The sequence below is a fragment of the Engraulis encrasicolus genome, chromosome 19, assembly GCF_034702125.1.
Source record: "Engraulis encrasicolus isolate BLACKSEA-1 chromosome 19, IST_EnEncr_1.0, whole genome shotgun sequence".
In the NCBI taxonomy this organism is placed as follows: Eukaryota; Metazoa; Chordata; class Actinopteri; order Clupeiformes; family Engraulidae; genus Engraulis; species Engraulis encrasicolus.
Window position 1 is genome coordinate 24995628 of NC_085875.1, and position 17019 is coordinate 25012646.

At 44.1% G+C, this 17019-nt stretch overlaps 1 protein-coding gene across 1 annotated transcript; it reads right to left on the bottom strand.

Moving 5' to 3' along the window:
- Nucleotides 1–905: 905 nt before the first annotated feature.
- On the bottom strand, nt 906–16597 carry fut9a (fucosyltransferase 9a). The gene is made up of 3 exons (XM_063224099.1): nt 16532–16597; nt 6060–6161; nt 906–2380 (listed from the first exon to the last, which is right to left on the bottom strand). The coding sequence occupies exon 3, from the start codon at nt 2375–2377 to the stop codon at nt 1292–1294; it is 1086 nt and encodes a 361-aa protein (XP_063080169.1). The 5' UTR covers nt 2378–2380; nt 6060–6161; nt 16532–16597; the 3' UTR covers nt 906–1291.
- Between the last annotated feature and the right edge of the window lie 422 nt (nt 16598–17019).

A 17019-nucleotide genomic window follows, 5' to 3' on the forward strand; every position in this document is an offset into this window, starting at 1 on the left:
ATTCTTTGAGAGAAAAACAAAAATAAAAACAAAAAAGCCTGCAATTATTAGTCACTTTGACAGTGCCACGTAAAACTAGTTTGTCAAATCGACACTAGGCTAAGACAGTGGACACAGTGTTCAAAAATAGACTGCATCACTCTCACATGACAAAGGGAATCCACCATGGCATTACCTGTGCAAGTACATCCATACAAAAATATGGAAAGTAATAATTTTCATAAAATAATTACACACTTTGTTTCTTTTTTACAGTAGATGCACTCCAGCATGTTCACACTAGTAAGTCTGTAAACACTGCATAGATGACGGCATCATCAATATCAGCTAAATGTTGTATGGTACAATGTCAAAATAAAATAAATAGCTTATTGTATAAATATCTTCCTCGTAACAATTATATATTCATGTTTTTATATCCCCAAAATCCTCACCACAATATATTCCGACAATGGGGGACTCTGCTGCACAAGTCTCCCCATATTATTCACATTTGGACAAGATAAGGAAATATTACAGTGCCATATTGATTAGAGTATCAAAAACAAAACAGAACAAGGGAGACCCATTTTGGTACGCATCACGCTGAGCCATTGCACAATAACATGGACCTATCAGTACCTAGACTGCAGAATAAATAAATAATAGCCATGTCCTTCATCCCTCAATAAGACACCTTTTTTGTTTGGCCAATAAGCACAAACGGATAAATCGACTGACATACGACCGACAACCAACAGCCGGCCAAGCAGCCAGCCAGACAGGCAGACAGCCCTTACCTTTACTGGGGTACGTTTCAAAACAGCATCGTTGCTAACTAAGGTAGCAACTTACTAGGTTGCAATGTAAGTTTCCATTAGCAAACTACTAAGATGCTAAGTGGTTAATAGCAACAATGCTTTCAAGAAATGGGGTCCTGTACAGTAAAATCAATCCCAGTACCATTTGTTCAGATTGTTGAAAGTGTTTACTTGTTATGCCATTGAGCACAAACAGATAAATCGACCAACACACACGACCGACAACCAGCCAGCCAGCGCATCAAGCAGGCAGCCATTACCTCACCTGGACTATACAGCAAATCAACCCCAGTACCATTAGTTGAGGTTGTTACTCATTGTGCCGGCGTATATAGTCGCATGCCCAGCAGGCAGCCCTTCCCTCTCGAAAGGATTGTTGCTAACCAGCTAACAACTTAGCAGGTTGCCTATGGGTAACTGCATTGCAAACAAGTAAGTTGCTAACTCGGTTAGCAACGACACTGTTACGGAACGCACCCCAGAACAGTAGATCAACCCCAGTACCATTTGTTGAGATTGTTGAACGTCTTGTACTCGTTGTGCCGGCGTATGTAGTCGCAGGCCAGGCAGGTGTGCTCGGCCCAGAAGTAGGCCTTCTTAACCTTGAAGTGCTTACGCCAGTCGAAGTAGCGCAGGTACATCTCCTCGTTCTTGTCCAACAGCAATAGGAACTCAGCCAGCTCCTTCGGCGACCCAAAATCGTCCACGTGGATGAAGGCGTCGCCCTGGATGAAGTTCTCGTAGTTCTCCCGCGCAGGGCCCAGAACGATGGGCACCGTGCCCACGGACAATGGGTTGTAGAGCTTCTCCGTGATGTAGTCCTTGTGGATGGAGTTCTCGAAGGACAGGTAGAACTTGCAACTGGCGATGGTGGGGAAGTAGTCCTGGTCGGACAAGTACTCCCCAAATGCCTGCCCGTACGCGTTCACCTCAATGTGTTTGTACAGATCGTTGTAGTACTTGACCCGCACGTGGTCCGGGTTCCAGTTGCTGACGATCCAGCAGACCAGCTTGGTCTTGCTGGGCGGCACAAAGTCCTCATCCCCGGCCTGGTTGGCCACGATGGACCCGTAAGGCACTTCGATGTCCGCGTCCTGTCGGTAGTTCAGCGTCAGGTTGAACAGGTTCTCGATGCCCGAGAGCTGCGACGAGTGCGACGGGGACTCCAGGTTCATCCACACCCACTTCTGCAGCGCCGGACGGAACACGGGCGGCAGGTTGGACAGGTCGCTGGAGATGTCGCGGTGGTGGATGACCACGCCGTCCGACCTGTTGTACAGGTTCCTGTCGGCGGTGATGGAGCAGCCCTCGATGTTGAAGAGTGAGCTGCAGACATTGAGGTCGTATGTCTGGCCGAACGGCCAGAGCCACACCAAGACGGTGGTCTGGTTCTGCTGGCTGCGGTTGGACAGCAGGCCCTTGTTGGCTCGGGCCGTGGACGTCTCGGGCTCAACAGGGCCCGACAGCCAGCTCGTGGAGGGCTTGATGTACATCAGGAACAACGTCACGAAGCATCCTAGCAGAAACGTTCCAAGCAGAAGGGGTCTTAGAACTCTGAGGATGGGTGCAGATGGCATACTCTGTTGCGGGAAGGAGGGTGGGGAGGGAAGAGGGAAAAAACACAACCACACAATATTAATATTAAACACACATTTAAAAGTACTATTCAGTGTACTAAAATGCAGAGTCTCACTATTTCTGACAATGAAAATCAGATGACATACATTTTCTTCGAGAGGAGGGAGAAACACTACTCCACGACATTAATATTAAAATACATTTAAAACAGCTCTACAGGTATACTGTATGTGCCCAAGCCCACATAATGCTGATGCTGAAGATCAGATGACATACTCTGTTGTGGGTGGGGGGGAAGAGGAAGAAGCATTACCACACAACATGAATATTACTCCACATTAAAAAACTCAGCTCTATACAGTATGCCAAACCACACATTGAGCTGATTATGAAGATCAGACAACATCATTGAATGATGAATGAAACCACATTACAAACATTAAAAAACTCCACATACATCAACACTCATTGGCTTTTCTCATGATGCAGAACGCCATCATTTCTTATCTATACTAGCTCCCTGCCCAGGGACCACAGGTGTAAATAAATGAGCTTTTGCCGCAAACTAGAACAGTCAAATGAGCAAATAAATGCAACAACCTCTTCTTCACAAGGAGCTGGCTATGAAGATGAGACCAGAGAGATGCAAATGGATGGGGACACATAACAGATCAAAATAGTGGGAGAGACACAGAAAGTGGCGATGGTAAGTCGAGGAAGAAAAGGAAACTACAGAGAGCAAAAACAAGATGCAAGACGTGGCCATCTGTGTACCATCTGGTAATTTATCTCATGGCATATGAAATATACAGCGTTGATTCATTCACCATTGCTGACTTTATATCATTAGTAGCATTAGTAGTGGTGTCAACAATAATCGATTCGGCAATGAAATGCAATGCGGGACATGGACAATTCAATTCAATGCGGCAAGTTCCATAATCGATGCGGCAAATGTTTTAAGTTTCAATTACTTCCGTGGATATTTCGGAAGCAAATGAATGTTACATTAAATTAAAAGCACTTAAAAACTACAAGATTGATACAGAAAACAGCCAATAAAATGTTGCTCAGTATCTGACTTCTTGTATTGACCAATCATGACTGATGCAATATTTGATTTGCTTTCAGTAGAAATGTAATGCATTGCAATGCATTGTAGAATTGAATCGAATCGAATTGAATCACTACCTCCCGAATCGTAATCGAATCGAATCCTGAGGGCAGTGCCAGTGCACACCACTAAGCATTAGTGTTTCACATGAATCGAACGGCAAACTCTGTAGTAGCCGCTGTAATCGACTGTAGGCAGGGATTCTCAAACTTTTTTGGAGCAGGAGGACATTAAAAAAATGTCTGCACACTTAAGTCCTTTTTTCTTTTTAATAGCCATTTAATTTGGACCAGAGAACACCAATGGAGAAATCACAAATGGAGACCAGGGACCACAAATGGAGAAGACCAGGAGCCACTAATGGAAACCACTAATGGAGTATGACACCCACCTGGGAAACTCATATTGTCATTGTGACACAGCACAGTGCTCACTGCGCACAACAAAATTGCATTTTTGCCTAAACTGTGCAAGGGGTAAACCCCAAACAGCGCCCTAAGGGAGCAGTGCATTGGGACGGTACTAAGGCTGTAACGATACACCCAACCCACGATTCGGTTTGTATCACGATATATGACCTACGGTTCGATACGCCCCACGATTTTTTTTTTTAATTTAAGGGGAAAAAAATAAAAAATAAATAAATGTTATATATATATATATATATATATATATATATATATATAGGCCTATATATGCTTTCTTTTTGCATTTAGGCTACCTGCCTACATTCATTTTGTAGGTGTACTAAATGATTTTGCAGATATAGTCCTACCACTGCAACCTGTTCCCCAGGTGTTGAAATCAAAGCACAACACAGAGAAATAAGGGATATTAGTTCACCAACGAAAAATAGGCTTATTATTATTAGGCTTAGATCATATCATGCTGAGATGCTGACCGTGTGTGAGAGAGACAGAGACGGAGAGAGAAGGGTCAGGGTTCCAGTAGGTAGCCTATAAGAACTGTCTCACATTATCAAACATTATCCAATTAATATCCAAACATTAACATATTTCGTCAGGAAACATGTTGTATTATGTTACTTACAGAAATGCAACACTTGATTTTGATGTTTAATATTTTTGTAACTTTTTTGATGGTGCAGCAGCGCGCCACGCTTAGCCTATACAAACAAAACTCGAAATGTACCTCAGTTATGTTCTCATCTCACTTTGCAACACGCACGTTGTCCTTTGTTTGGTTTTGTGATTTGACATTTTGTCAAGAGCGGGAATGGATGTAGAGGCTGAAATAGAGCATGTTTTCGCTAGGCAGGCGGTCAATGCGGCAATGCTGCCTAATATCCACATCGACCTTAACGTTCGCCCGACTTCAGACACTTCCCTTATTAGAGCGTAGCGTGGTTTGAGAATTTGGGCAGGCGGAGCATCTCGCTCTCTCGCTCTCTTTCTCTCTCTCCGCTCAACGTCAGTCCCCACTCAACATGCATCGGCGCATGCATGAATCAAAAAATATTCACACGTTTGATAAAGCCTTCATAGTCAGTTGTTCATTTCATGCTTTACCTTCCGACGTTTGCCCAAGTTTTTCGTCTATCGGAGGTTTCTCAGGCAATTGATAACAACAAATGCACGTGCTGGTTGGACGTAACATTTTATAACAGAGGGGTGAATGGAAGTGTTAGGCCTACTCGCACATGTCAGTGCGCCCCTTTTCTACTCGTCTTTTTTAAGCGCATATGCAAACATTTGTATCCTGCTGTTTTCCAGACTGAGGGGTAGCCTACATTTTAATGGTTCTCGCGCCAAATGCGCCAAAGTGCGCACGTTAAGTATGCAGAGCCCTTAACAACTTTGAAAGGGCGCATCGCGATTCTGCGAGGGAGGTTCGCGATAGGGGTTCGTGGGTCTGCGTACCGCGATCCCTCGGTTCGATGCAATATCGTTACAGCCTTAGACGGTACCATGCTCAAGGTACCTCAGTCATGCAGGAGGATGGGTGAGAGCACTGATTAATGACCTCCCCCCACCAACCTGGCGGGTCGAGAATCGAGCAGGCAACCTTTGGGCTACAAGTCTGATGCCCCGACCGCTTACCAATGACTGCCCAGAAGTTACCACAACAGTTAAATTGAAAAATTATTCAAAAGTGTGGACCACATAGGAACAGTTTTTTTCATAAACATAATACTCCTGTTTGAATTTCATTCACTGTAGCAAATGTTTTCACAGACGCCCTGACAATGTGCCAGACCCTACTTTCAGAACCACTGGAAGAAACTACTTGACAAAAAAAAACAAAAAACATTTTGACATGAAAGCACTCAGAGGGAGCCGAGCAGACCTCCACCAGGGCAGTTCAGTAAAAACATCTTATAAACCTAGGATCCAGGCGTCAATTTGGATCATCACCGAAATCTAATACTGCAGTTGTTTTCCGGAAACCTTATCAATCCTTTCAAGACATTTTTTTTGTGTAATGTTGATTTTAAACAGACATGCATATAGATGTGGAAATACTGTAATTAACGAAGCTCAGAGAGATAGAATCCACAATTTAAGAAAATATTCAAGTTGTGTGTCAGTCGCTGCCATGTAGGATACCTGGAGATATGCAGTTGTCCACGCAGACAGAATTTCTTGATTCCTGTTTCTCTGATATCTTTTGCAGGTTTTGTAGCTCCCAGTGCTCCACGGATCGTCTCACTGTGCAGAGTTAAAAAAAAAAAAACATAAATACATTGAAGCATAAAATAAGACAAATAATAAATGAAGAGCTACAAAACGCTATATCCACCATTTTTGACTTTTTGCATTTTAATATTGGAATTGACTGTTAATAAGTCCTTTCATCTATGTGTGAATTTTGCCATTCAAATGTTTTTAGAACTTTCTTTTTGAACCTCTATAAAATGCATTTTGCAATGCAACTCAATGGAATGCCCAATACAAAAATGTCAATTTCCCAACATTCTATAAAATGGATATATCTCATTTTGGAAAAGAGCTCTTCAAATAATTTTGGATTGATATCACAGTTCACACACCACTGTACAGTCAATATGCACATTATTCTTTTTTTAAATGGGGTTTTGATTGAGTGAACCTTCAGCAATACCTGTATATCGTACTGTGCTACGTTTAAGATAGTGTGGGACCACTTTCAGATCATCACACACCGATTTAACACACAACACAACACAACACAGACGTAAAAGGCAAATGCCAGCCAATTTCTACATTCAGTTGACTTTGGCTTTTAGGTATGACAGACAAGGGTGAGTGTGTGTAATGCAACTGCATGTGGAAATGTTCTATCATTTCCATCTACCCCATGCTGAAATACTATGATGATGAATAAATAAGGAACAGACAGAGCCTTTGAATTGGTGGGGTTGGGTGACATAGGTATGGGTGGGGGAAAGGAATGGCTCGAGCAGTGGTTCTCAAACTTTTTGTGTGAAGTACCACCCGAGAAAATATTGAGCTCTCCCGAGTACCACCTTGACAACCAACATTACAATATCGCAGCAAAGGCCTTCCATATTCACTTTTGCCAGTCAATACAGGAGAGGTTCATAATGGCATCAACAGCTACGCTACGATCACATTCAGTGCAAGTTTGTTTTTAAATGTCTTGCTTGCCTAGAATTATTCTGCATTATGTTTTCAGATTCATACAGTTCAATATTACAAAATGTGTGACCAAAGAGACATTTTCGACTGCAACAACTTTCGACTGCAACAACCAGCCTTCAAATCAATGCACAAAAAATGAATTCTTCAAAGTACCACCAGAGATGTCTCAAGTACCACTAGTGGTACCACCACTGGGCTAGAGAGATGTAATTGATCCACATCCAGTACACAGTACTGTGTGTGTAAAATGTCATGATGTGCAAAATACTACTGTTGCTGACTTGTTTTCCGTTTGCTATGTAAGATGCCTGAAAGTGAAAGCCCTCCAGCAAATCTCCCATTGTCATTGTGACACAACACTTGACAGCACACAGTGCTCACTGTACACAACAAAATTGCATGTATGCCTCATCCTTGCCAGGGGCAGCCCTACCATATTATGCCTAAGAAAATGAAACAGTAGCCTGTGAACCTTGTGCCTAAGACAAGCTGTGCACCCCCAACCCAAACTTCTAGTCATTAAGGTATTGATTAATGCCTCAAGCAAGAATAATTGTAATTTATTTATCACTTGAATCATCTACATCAGGTAATAATTATTAGGGCCCGAGCACCGGAGGGTGCGAGGCCCTATTGTTCTTGCAATGTTTTTTATTATTTTTTTTATTATTATTTGTCTCCTTACCGCACGTTGGCCCGTTTTTGAGGGGGTTGCCATGCGTAACTTTGAACGAAACTCGGCACAGGTGTTCGGTATCATGGCACGAAGGACTCCAAAAAAGCGCCGCCCCTAAATCGGTCCAGGGGCTCTGTAGCGCCCCCTCAAGTCATGGGCCTATGGGCCGGGACTGGCATAAAGTTGAAGCTAGGGACTCCAAATTTTTTGGGGGTGTTAATCTCACTAAGCCGAACAAAAAAGCCTTTAGGATAACATGGCCACACCCAACAGGAAGTGAGGTAATTGGACTTAAAGTTGAACTTTTGTCAACTTTTGACATACGACGAAATTGTCAAACCATGAACTTTGATGTACTCCTCCTGAACGGTACCCTTATTCGGTTTTGTTTCAATTTGTAAATGATCTTAAGACATCGCAGATGATATATTGCGAAGGAATTTTTAATATGTTGTAAGAAAACAAGATGGCGGCTTGCTGAAGTCTGATGAAAAAATCACAGAAAATATGCTTATACTGTGCCCTTTCTGAGGGGGTTGCCATGCATATCTTTCAACATTGCTTTGCACAGGTGTTTGGTAAGGCAGCATGTACCTCTCCAAACAAGCCCCACCCCTAATTCAAAACATGGGCTCTGTAGCGCCCCCCTAAATCCTGGGCCTATGGGCCTGGACCGGCATAAAGTTGAAGCTACGGACTCCAAATTTTTTTTGGGTGTGTATCTCACTAAGAGTTGCAAAAAAGTCTACAGGAGGCCATGGCCACACCCATCAGGAAGTGAGGTAATTGGACTTGAAGTTGAACTTTTGACATATGCCCAAATTGTCATACCATGTACTTTGAAGTAATCCTCCTGAACCATACACTTGTTTGGTTTTGTTCCAATTTGCAAATGATCTTAAGACATTGGAGATGATATTTTGTGAAGGAATTTTCAATATGTTTTAAGAAAACAAGATGGCGGCTTGATGAATTCTGGTGAAAAAATCACAGAAAATGTGCCCTTTCTGAGGGGGTTGCCATGCATATCTTTCAAAGTTACTTCGCACAGCTGTTTGGTAGGGTAGCACGTACCTCTCCAAACAAGCCCCGCCCCTAACTCGGTACATGGGCTCTGTAGCGCCCCCTTAAGTCATGGGCCTATGGGGCGGGTTCAGCATTAAGTTCAAGCTACGGGCTTCAAAATTTTTATGGATGTGTATCTGACTAAAATGAACAAAAAATGTCATGCAGTGACATGGCCACGCCCAACAGGAAGTGAGATAATTGGACCTCTTATTGAAACAGGAAGTTGGCCACTATTTTAGTTTGCAGTGTTTTTAAAACAGTGCAAATGCATGTGTTCATGCATATAATGAGTATAAACCTTTTTCTATATGCCTACTATGGCAACCTGATATAGCGCCACCATATGGTAGGTAAATGAACTGCAGTAAAAGTGGATTTCTTAAATATCTTTATCTCATGAACCGAACGTCGTAGAGACTCCATTTTTGTTTTGGGCTGGATGTGACGGGATTTCGGGCGATATGCCTTGAACCGTAGGTGCGAGGGCCCGTCATCGCCGCTCGCGGCTTTAATTATAATAATAATTATAATATTCGCAGGCAGAGTTTTGGTCACAACCTCAATGCAAACAAAATTCTGCGGACACCCTGCAATATCTGGCGGACCTCCAGGGAGTGCCCGCACCCCAGGTGAAGAACCACTGGTTTAGAGCAGCCTCTCCTAAGAAAAAACAGCTGGTTCCCACACAATATCTACAACATGATCTCACAAAATTTAGTGACTCTGAACACGGACCATCTGTTGCACGGAAATCCAAATCCCAATTTCACATATTTTGCCAAAGTGATGTGCAGCCACTTAAGCTACACTTAAGCTTTAAAATGCACTGCTATCTTATGTGAAATCCAAAGAGCACGTCAAACAGAATTAGGATTTAGCTTGGCTTGCTCTATTCACTTGTATGGAATAGGACTGGGTTCAAAAGATCGAATCGCGATCCAATATGGATTCATGTTCGAAGAGTGTGATATCGATTCACAACTTTGTGGACCGATCTTTTGCAGATGATTATAGGCGCTATTTTCTCAAGCACATCCTGTAGCTCTCTTCCATATTCATGTAGGCTACCATGATATTTCATGTTTGTGTGGGCATCAACGGCTGAGATATTTAGGTTTTCATAGCCAGCCTTAGAATTCTAGGCATAAATGGGTTGAAGTAACAACCCAGCAATACAGAGGATCAATATTGAATTGAATCGGATCGGATTGTGGATCGAATTGGATCGTGACCTTCTGGATCGGAATCGAATCGATCCAGGAAATTTGGATCGATTCCCAGCCCTATGGAATGAAGCAGAAATAGAAGCACCCCATATTCCCACAGCTCTATATTCCGAAAGTCTCATGTTTCAACTTGTGTTCCCTCAGGATTTTTCTTTCTTTTTTCCCCTCAAAAACATTTCTTACTGGTTAGGGATTGATTTGGTCTTGGCACTTTTCTTCTATTGCTATGGCATTCTTCTGTTTAGTAACATAATTTGGTATCGACCGACTGGAATAGGTTAGGTGGATTATTTCTTCACTGGTTTGTCAGTTTTCTAGCAGTGTGCTACATCTTCTTTTTTGTGGTCTTTTTCGACTTAATTGATGACTAGATAGTATGAAAGGTGGACAGGAAGCGAATGGGGGAAGGGGTTGGCAAATGACCCGGCTGGGAATCAAACCCGGGTCGGCCGCATAGCAGACGAGTGCTCCACTGTTAGGCCACAGCAGGGCCCGGTTTGTCAGTTTTCTAATGATAGACCTTAACATAGTGTTGTGGAAAATTAAACTGCCACATATTGCACAAAGTGTCCGTGTTTACTTCACATAATTCTATGAGATCAGGCTGTATATAATTGTAGTATCTGACTTGTGATATAGTCTGGCGATAGTCAGGCTACATATGTGCAGGTTTAGACAAACATCATCTACTGTACAGGACTGTACTTGGCCAGCTGTGCCGTGTCATTATAGCCTGCAGGCCGTGCTTGACTCACACCTCGTCATAGCAACATGATGCTACGTGTCACAAAGGAGGTGTGTGCGTGCGTGTGTGTGAGTGAGTAAGAGAGAGAGAGAGAAAGAATACATATCTGTGTGTGTGTGTGTGAGTGTGTAGTTCTGTGCATGTACTGTGCATGCGTCAATGCCCATTTGTGTGTGTGTGTGTGTGTGTGTGTGTGTGTGTGTGTGTGTGTGTGTGTGTGTGTGTGTGTGTGTGTGTGTGTGTGTGTGTGTGTGTGTGTGTAGTTCTGTTTATGTGCATGTATGAGACTGTGCATGTGTCAACATCCATCTGTGTGTGTGTGTTTGTGTGTGTGTGTGTGTGTGTGTGTGTGTGTGTGTGTGTGTGTGTGTGTGTGTGTGCATGCGTGCGTGCGTGCGTGCGTGCGTGCGTGCGTGCGTGCGCGGGTGAGCGTGTGCGTGTACACATGTCTGTGTGTTTTGAGTAGACTGCCATCTTAAGGCCAAGCTCACAGCACAGCTCCCCGTGCCAGCAACCCTGGCCGCTGACAGCATCACTGCAAAGGTCACACTGCATCAACAGAAAAAATCACGAAACCGTGACACACACAGGCACCTCATAACACGGCCCCTGGGGGCCTTGTCAACAGACACACACCGCTGTTGACTGTGCAACAAGAATCAACTCTATCTACTGTATTTACTTATCACATCCGACAAGAAGGTTATGTGATCGTGTGATTGTGTGTACGTTGTGTGCTTGTGTCTTTGAACGCTCAGGGTACGAGTGTGTTTCTGTCCACCAGACAGTCTAGTCATGTATGCATACTGTAGATCTGAATGATATACAATAATGACAATATTCTGCGTGACATCTTATAACACTGGCCCCGGGTAGCATCAGCAAAGTGTAATGTTATGTAAGGCAATGTAATCTGTGAATAATATATGATAGCTGTTGATGCAGTGCTTGTCATACGTACGTAGATGCTACTTTGCTGTCCACTTTCCTATCCACTGTTTCAACACAATTGAGTACATAACAGCAACAAACTCCGAACAAGGCATGAAGTATACATTCTTGCAATGCACTGTGTCAATACATTTTGAATGTATGTTGAGTTTGGCCTGAGAATTTGTCCAAGATTTTGATGCAGGCCCTCTACTATGAATCTGAGCCTGTGACAACCCTTCTCTTCCCTCAGAGGTTTTATGTCAGTTTCGTCCACTTCTGATGCTATTAGCCATTCCCGTAATATGGCTGGTTTAGACAGTGGCAGTCGGTGAAAACTGTCGGGGTTCCAGCTTTTCATTTCAGCTTTTCATTTCAGCAGCCGGGATAAGAACACACGCAGACCATGTTTACCTAGCCAACTGATGGAGTAGCCTGCATCCGGGTCAGACTAGAGCGTTGCAACAGTGAGACACCTCTGAAAACACTGGCCAGTGAAAGACTAGTGGTCCGATGATCTTCTCTGTGCCTCGGTTTGATTGACGAGACCTTTGTGATGAAATGTGTAGCGTTTTTGAGGTTGTTTATAGCGGGGAAACATCAGAAAATAATATTTACAAATTGGCCCCGCCGTGATGCATTGGCTGCGTTATTCGCCAAAAAGCTTAAAATAAGCTAACTCCATAACGGCGCAGCATTTCTCGGAATGGGTCATCATTAGATACATTTTGGGGCATGGGAAATCGATGGTGAAACTTTCATTTTAAGCATTGGATCCGGTATCTGGCAGTTACCTAAAAAAATCAGGACCTGGTGCATCTCTAGTTTTTACGTAGCCTAGGCTTTTCAGTCAGTCTTTCACAACCCCAATCGCTGCATGGAGTGAAAGCCCTGTGGAAGCGGCCGTTGCAGGCAGTGTGGCAGTAAGCCAATGAGTCCAAAAAAATAGTTTGAGCCAACGCAATAAAAAGGGCCCACTTGTGCGAGTAGGCTATGTGTTTCAACCCTTTCGTAGGATCCGGTATCCGGTTCCGGATCCGGCAGGATCTTAAGCAGTGGATCCGGTATCCGGCAGGATCCTAAAAATCAGGATCCGGTGCATCTCTAATTATGACCAATATAATGATGATAGGCATACTAGGGGCGTAAGGCTCTCGGCATGCTTGCTGTAGGATATGTGAGCGCGTGCACGATTCGTTCATGAACTCATTAACATGCGTATTTAATGTCGATTTCGCATGCGCTGGACATGGCAACCAAATGCGTGCATCAGGTGCGATATCTTCAAATTCGCTGGGGGCGATCGTAAGAAAGACTGCACAGTTCCACGCGTGTGCTTCTGATGAAAACGACAATGGCAGCAACTTTTAAGAGCGTCTCATTGAGTTTGTCTGAAATTACAAACATTTGCGATCATACTTCCTTATTGCACTTTGAAAAAGGAGCGTGCAAATATAGGAGCAGTAGCAGTATTGTTTCCTTGCCATTGAGTCCCTCTTTTTTTTTTTTTTATATATTTTTTAGGGGCTTTGATGCCTTTATTTGACAGGACAGTAGAAGATGGTGACAGGAAGCGAATGGGACAGAGAGACAGGGGAGGATCGGGAAATGACCCCAGCCGGACTCGAACCAGGGTCCCCGTAGGTGGGCATGCGAGCCCAAATGTGGGGGGCTTAGCGCGCTGCGCCACAGCGACCCCCCTCTTTTTGTTTTTTGTTTTCAATTGCCATCTGTGTTCCCAATTTCCGTATCGCAATGCTGCGTGCTCTCTGCCCCCTGGATGATACCGCCAGTATTTTGCGTCTTGGTCAACTGCTTTTAAAGCAAGCATGTGCAGTTGGTTGCTCGCGGAGACATGCGTAATTTACAGCTCACAGCAAGCATACCGCTACCCTTAATCACAGCCTCCATAATGACCCCATACGATATATTTTTCTTAAAGCAGGGATTTGATTATTTTCGATACTTGAGAATGCCCCTCGATACGATGCGATTCGATTAGATCGCCGATCGATACATCGATACATTTTGATTATTATTTACACCACTAATAGACGCAGTATCATGAGAAAAGTACAATTTCTTACACTGATGAAATATCCGACCCAAAGTAGCAGTTTGAATGTATTTTCTAATACTGTTCCGAAAACGTACCGAACCGTGACCCCAAAACCAAGGTACATACCGAACCGTGATTTTTGTATACCGTTACACCTCTACTCATTCATCTGTAATCTCTAAGATGTGTGAATTATGACCAATATTAATGATGATAGACACACTAGCATGTCTGTCTGTCTGTCTGTCACAGATGCCACTTTGCTGTCTGAACGTCCCGTGTGCCCTAATTGCAGTGCGGGGAGCGGTGATGAGCATGTTTTAAAGGCTTATCAATGCATTTCACACTAATCCTCTTCTATGCTAGCAAAGCACTTTCCCTTAGCTCTACTACACCAGAGTGGTGTGTGTGTGTGTGTGTGTGTGTGTGTGTGTGTGTGTGTGTGTGTGTGTGTGTGTGTGTGTGTGTGTGTGTGTGTGTGCGTGTGTGTGTGTGTCTGGAAAGCAAAATAAACAGTACAGACAGTATGATCCACATAATGTTAGTCTGTTTCTATTTGTAATTTTCACCCTCTGATTCTTTTCCCTGCTCTGTATTTGTGGTGTGTGTGTGTGTGTGTGTGTGTGTGTGTGTGTGTGTGTGTGTGTGTGTGTGTGTGTGTGTGTGTGTGTGTGTGTGTGTGTGTGTGTGTGTGCGCGGCGCGCACGCGCATGTGTGTGTGTGTGTGTGTGTTTAAGAAGTCTGACTGACCGCTGTGTGTAATTGAAGGTAAAAGGGAGGGAGGAGAGCAGAGGGAAGAGAGTGAGGCTAGCAACGGATAGCAACTGTGTACGTGTGCCAAGCCTACAGTCAATTTATTCTCTTTACAGGTGACCACAGTCACCACCGCTTCCTAAGCCCATTCAATAATGGACCACAACGCAACGCATTTCGCTCCAGTGTGTGTGTGTGTGTGTGTGTGTGTGTGTGTGTGTGTGTGTGTGTGTGTGTGTGTGTGTGTCTTTCGTTGGATGCACAGACACAGATAGCCTACAGAAGATGCATAGATACTAGGGCACTGAATGAAACGGATATAAAATACATTTTTCACATAGCTGATGTGTGATACCTATGCGCCTGGCCTGTAAAGAAAAATGGCTCAGTGTAAGACTGACGTAGCGGGGGCTGCTGACAGCGTTTGTAAGACCCAGGACAGAGTGATCTGGAAAGGCCTCCACATCCAATACATACAATGTAATGAAAACCCAATTTTGGGGCCTCTCTATCCTATCCCTGGGCCCGGGACACCTGATCCCTTTGCCCACTGACTATTCTCTCATTCCCCTCACCTCCTTCCTGAATGGGCTCTGCTACTCCCTGCTGTGCTCTGGCTAACATGTAACCAAGAGCCAGGTGAGCAGCATGCATTGGGTAGCCTATATCATTCACTATACATGCCAGTTCACATAACAGTAGCATAAATACTGTATCTAGCCTACATGAATGTATCCTGCAGGCTACCATGTAATCAAGGACTAGGTGATGCACTGGGTAGGCCTATCATAATGCACTTCATAGCAGAGTAGCCTATAGGCTGCTATATGAATCCTGCCAATAGCATGTAGCCTATGTCGGTTCACTTGTCAGTTCAGTGCTGTAGTCTATGTCTATTCACTTTCTTAAAATTGGTTTAAGACTGACAATACCACATTTGACAACACCACTATTGATCTATTGAATTCATGGATTTATAAGTGAGAGTCCTCCTATTTGTGTATTTTGTATAAATATAGGCCTACAATAAGTCGGTCTGCTGCGCCCAGATGCAGAAAATAACATGGGAAAAATTCCCTAAAATGAGAAGAAAGGGGAGGGGTATGAAAGCAGCCTATTCCCGGTTCATTTTTTAGTGATGGCTTCTTTTAAATCAAATGTGATGTATTTAGGACAGGCGCGCAGAGTGGCTCCATCTATGCTCCATGTTCACGTGTGTTTGTGGAAAAAAAGAAGAATGCCATGGCAGCCAGTTAACCATTTCATCTGACCTGACTGTGTGGTTGGTTTGTGTAGCCTATGTGTGCTGGTGTAGTGTGTCCATTGCAATGACTGTGCCGAGGGGCACCAGCCAAGGTGAGCAATTACTTTCAGCGCCTCCGACTGAAGGTCACTTCGGAGCATATGATGCTCAAGCCCAATATGAAGGTCTCAATGCGACGGTGTGTGTGTGTGTGTGTGTGTGTGTGTGTGTGTGTGTGTGTGTGTGTGTGTGTGTGTGTGTGTGTGTGTGTGTGTGTGTGTGTGTGTGTGTGCAGCCTACCGACCGTGCGTGCACCGAACACATCAGCTCAGCTGCACACTGTGCCTGTGCAAGTACCAAATGATGACAGCTAACAGCAAGCTACGTGCAGTGTATGGATTTTATGCAAAGGCGAGATTTTGAATACACAGGTCACGGAGCGCATCTGTGCGCATCCTCACAACACCAGTCATGTACCCTACTAAGGTTGTTTTTATCCGTGTATAAAAATAAAGGCGCATGCATCTCAAGTGCCAAGTGCCACGTTACATGAGTGAAAGACATTTTACTTGTTCGTGCATACACTGAGTGAAACAAAGACTGTGTGACATGAACAGACATCTGCCCATATATGTCTCATTCCACGTTCATTCATTCGTTCTATTTTTTTTATACTAAGCATCTTGTATTTATGTTGAAATCAGGAACGGCAGATAGAGAGAAAAACCTGCACTCACCATCCCCGCGGTTGGCGTTCATGAAGTCACTCCATATCTGCCTGCGTTTTTGGCCGTGGTCGTTCTGTAGAGGTATTCCAAATTCGGCATTTGCCTCAGTTCCAGGGAAATATGTTCAGCCGTGAGAATTATATTTGGAGAGAATGGCCAAGGATTGGAGACGCCCGACCCCATAGTCCTTTCTCGGCAAGCCACAGAAAAAGACGCACAACTCTTACTCTATCTTCAACGTGTTTTTTGGTTAAAGACCAAACATCGCTGCGAGAGAATTCGGCAATCTGTGAAAATCATCGCCTGCAAAACGGTGCATCGCTCGCGAAGACGCCATGAAGTGCATGTGATGCGATGCGATGCGCCTGCTCATGCGCCGCCGCCGGTTACCTTCCTTGTGTTTACCGTCAATGCGGCTGCTCAGAACGCAGCGAGGCTGCCTGCCTGCCGTAGGTAGGGTAGGGAATATGGGGCAGCACTCAGGTACGGTGTTGTTC

Excerpts from the sequence above, each read along its gene's own strand:
- fut9a (XM_063224099.1), bottom strand. The coding sequence starts at position 2,377 with ATGCCATCTGCACCCATCCTCAGAGTTCTAAGACCCCTTCTGCTTGGA.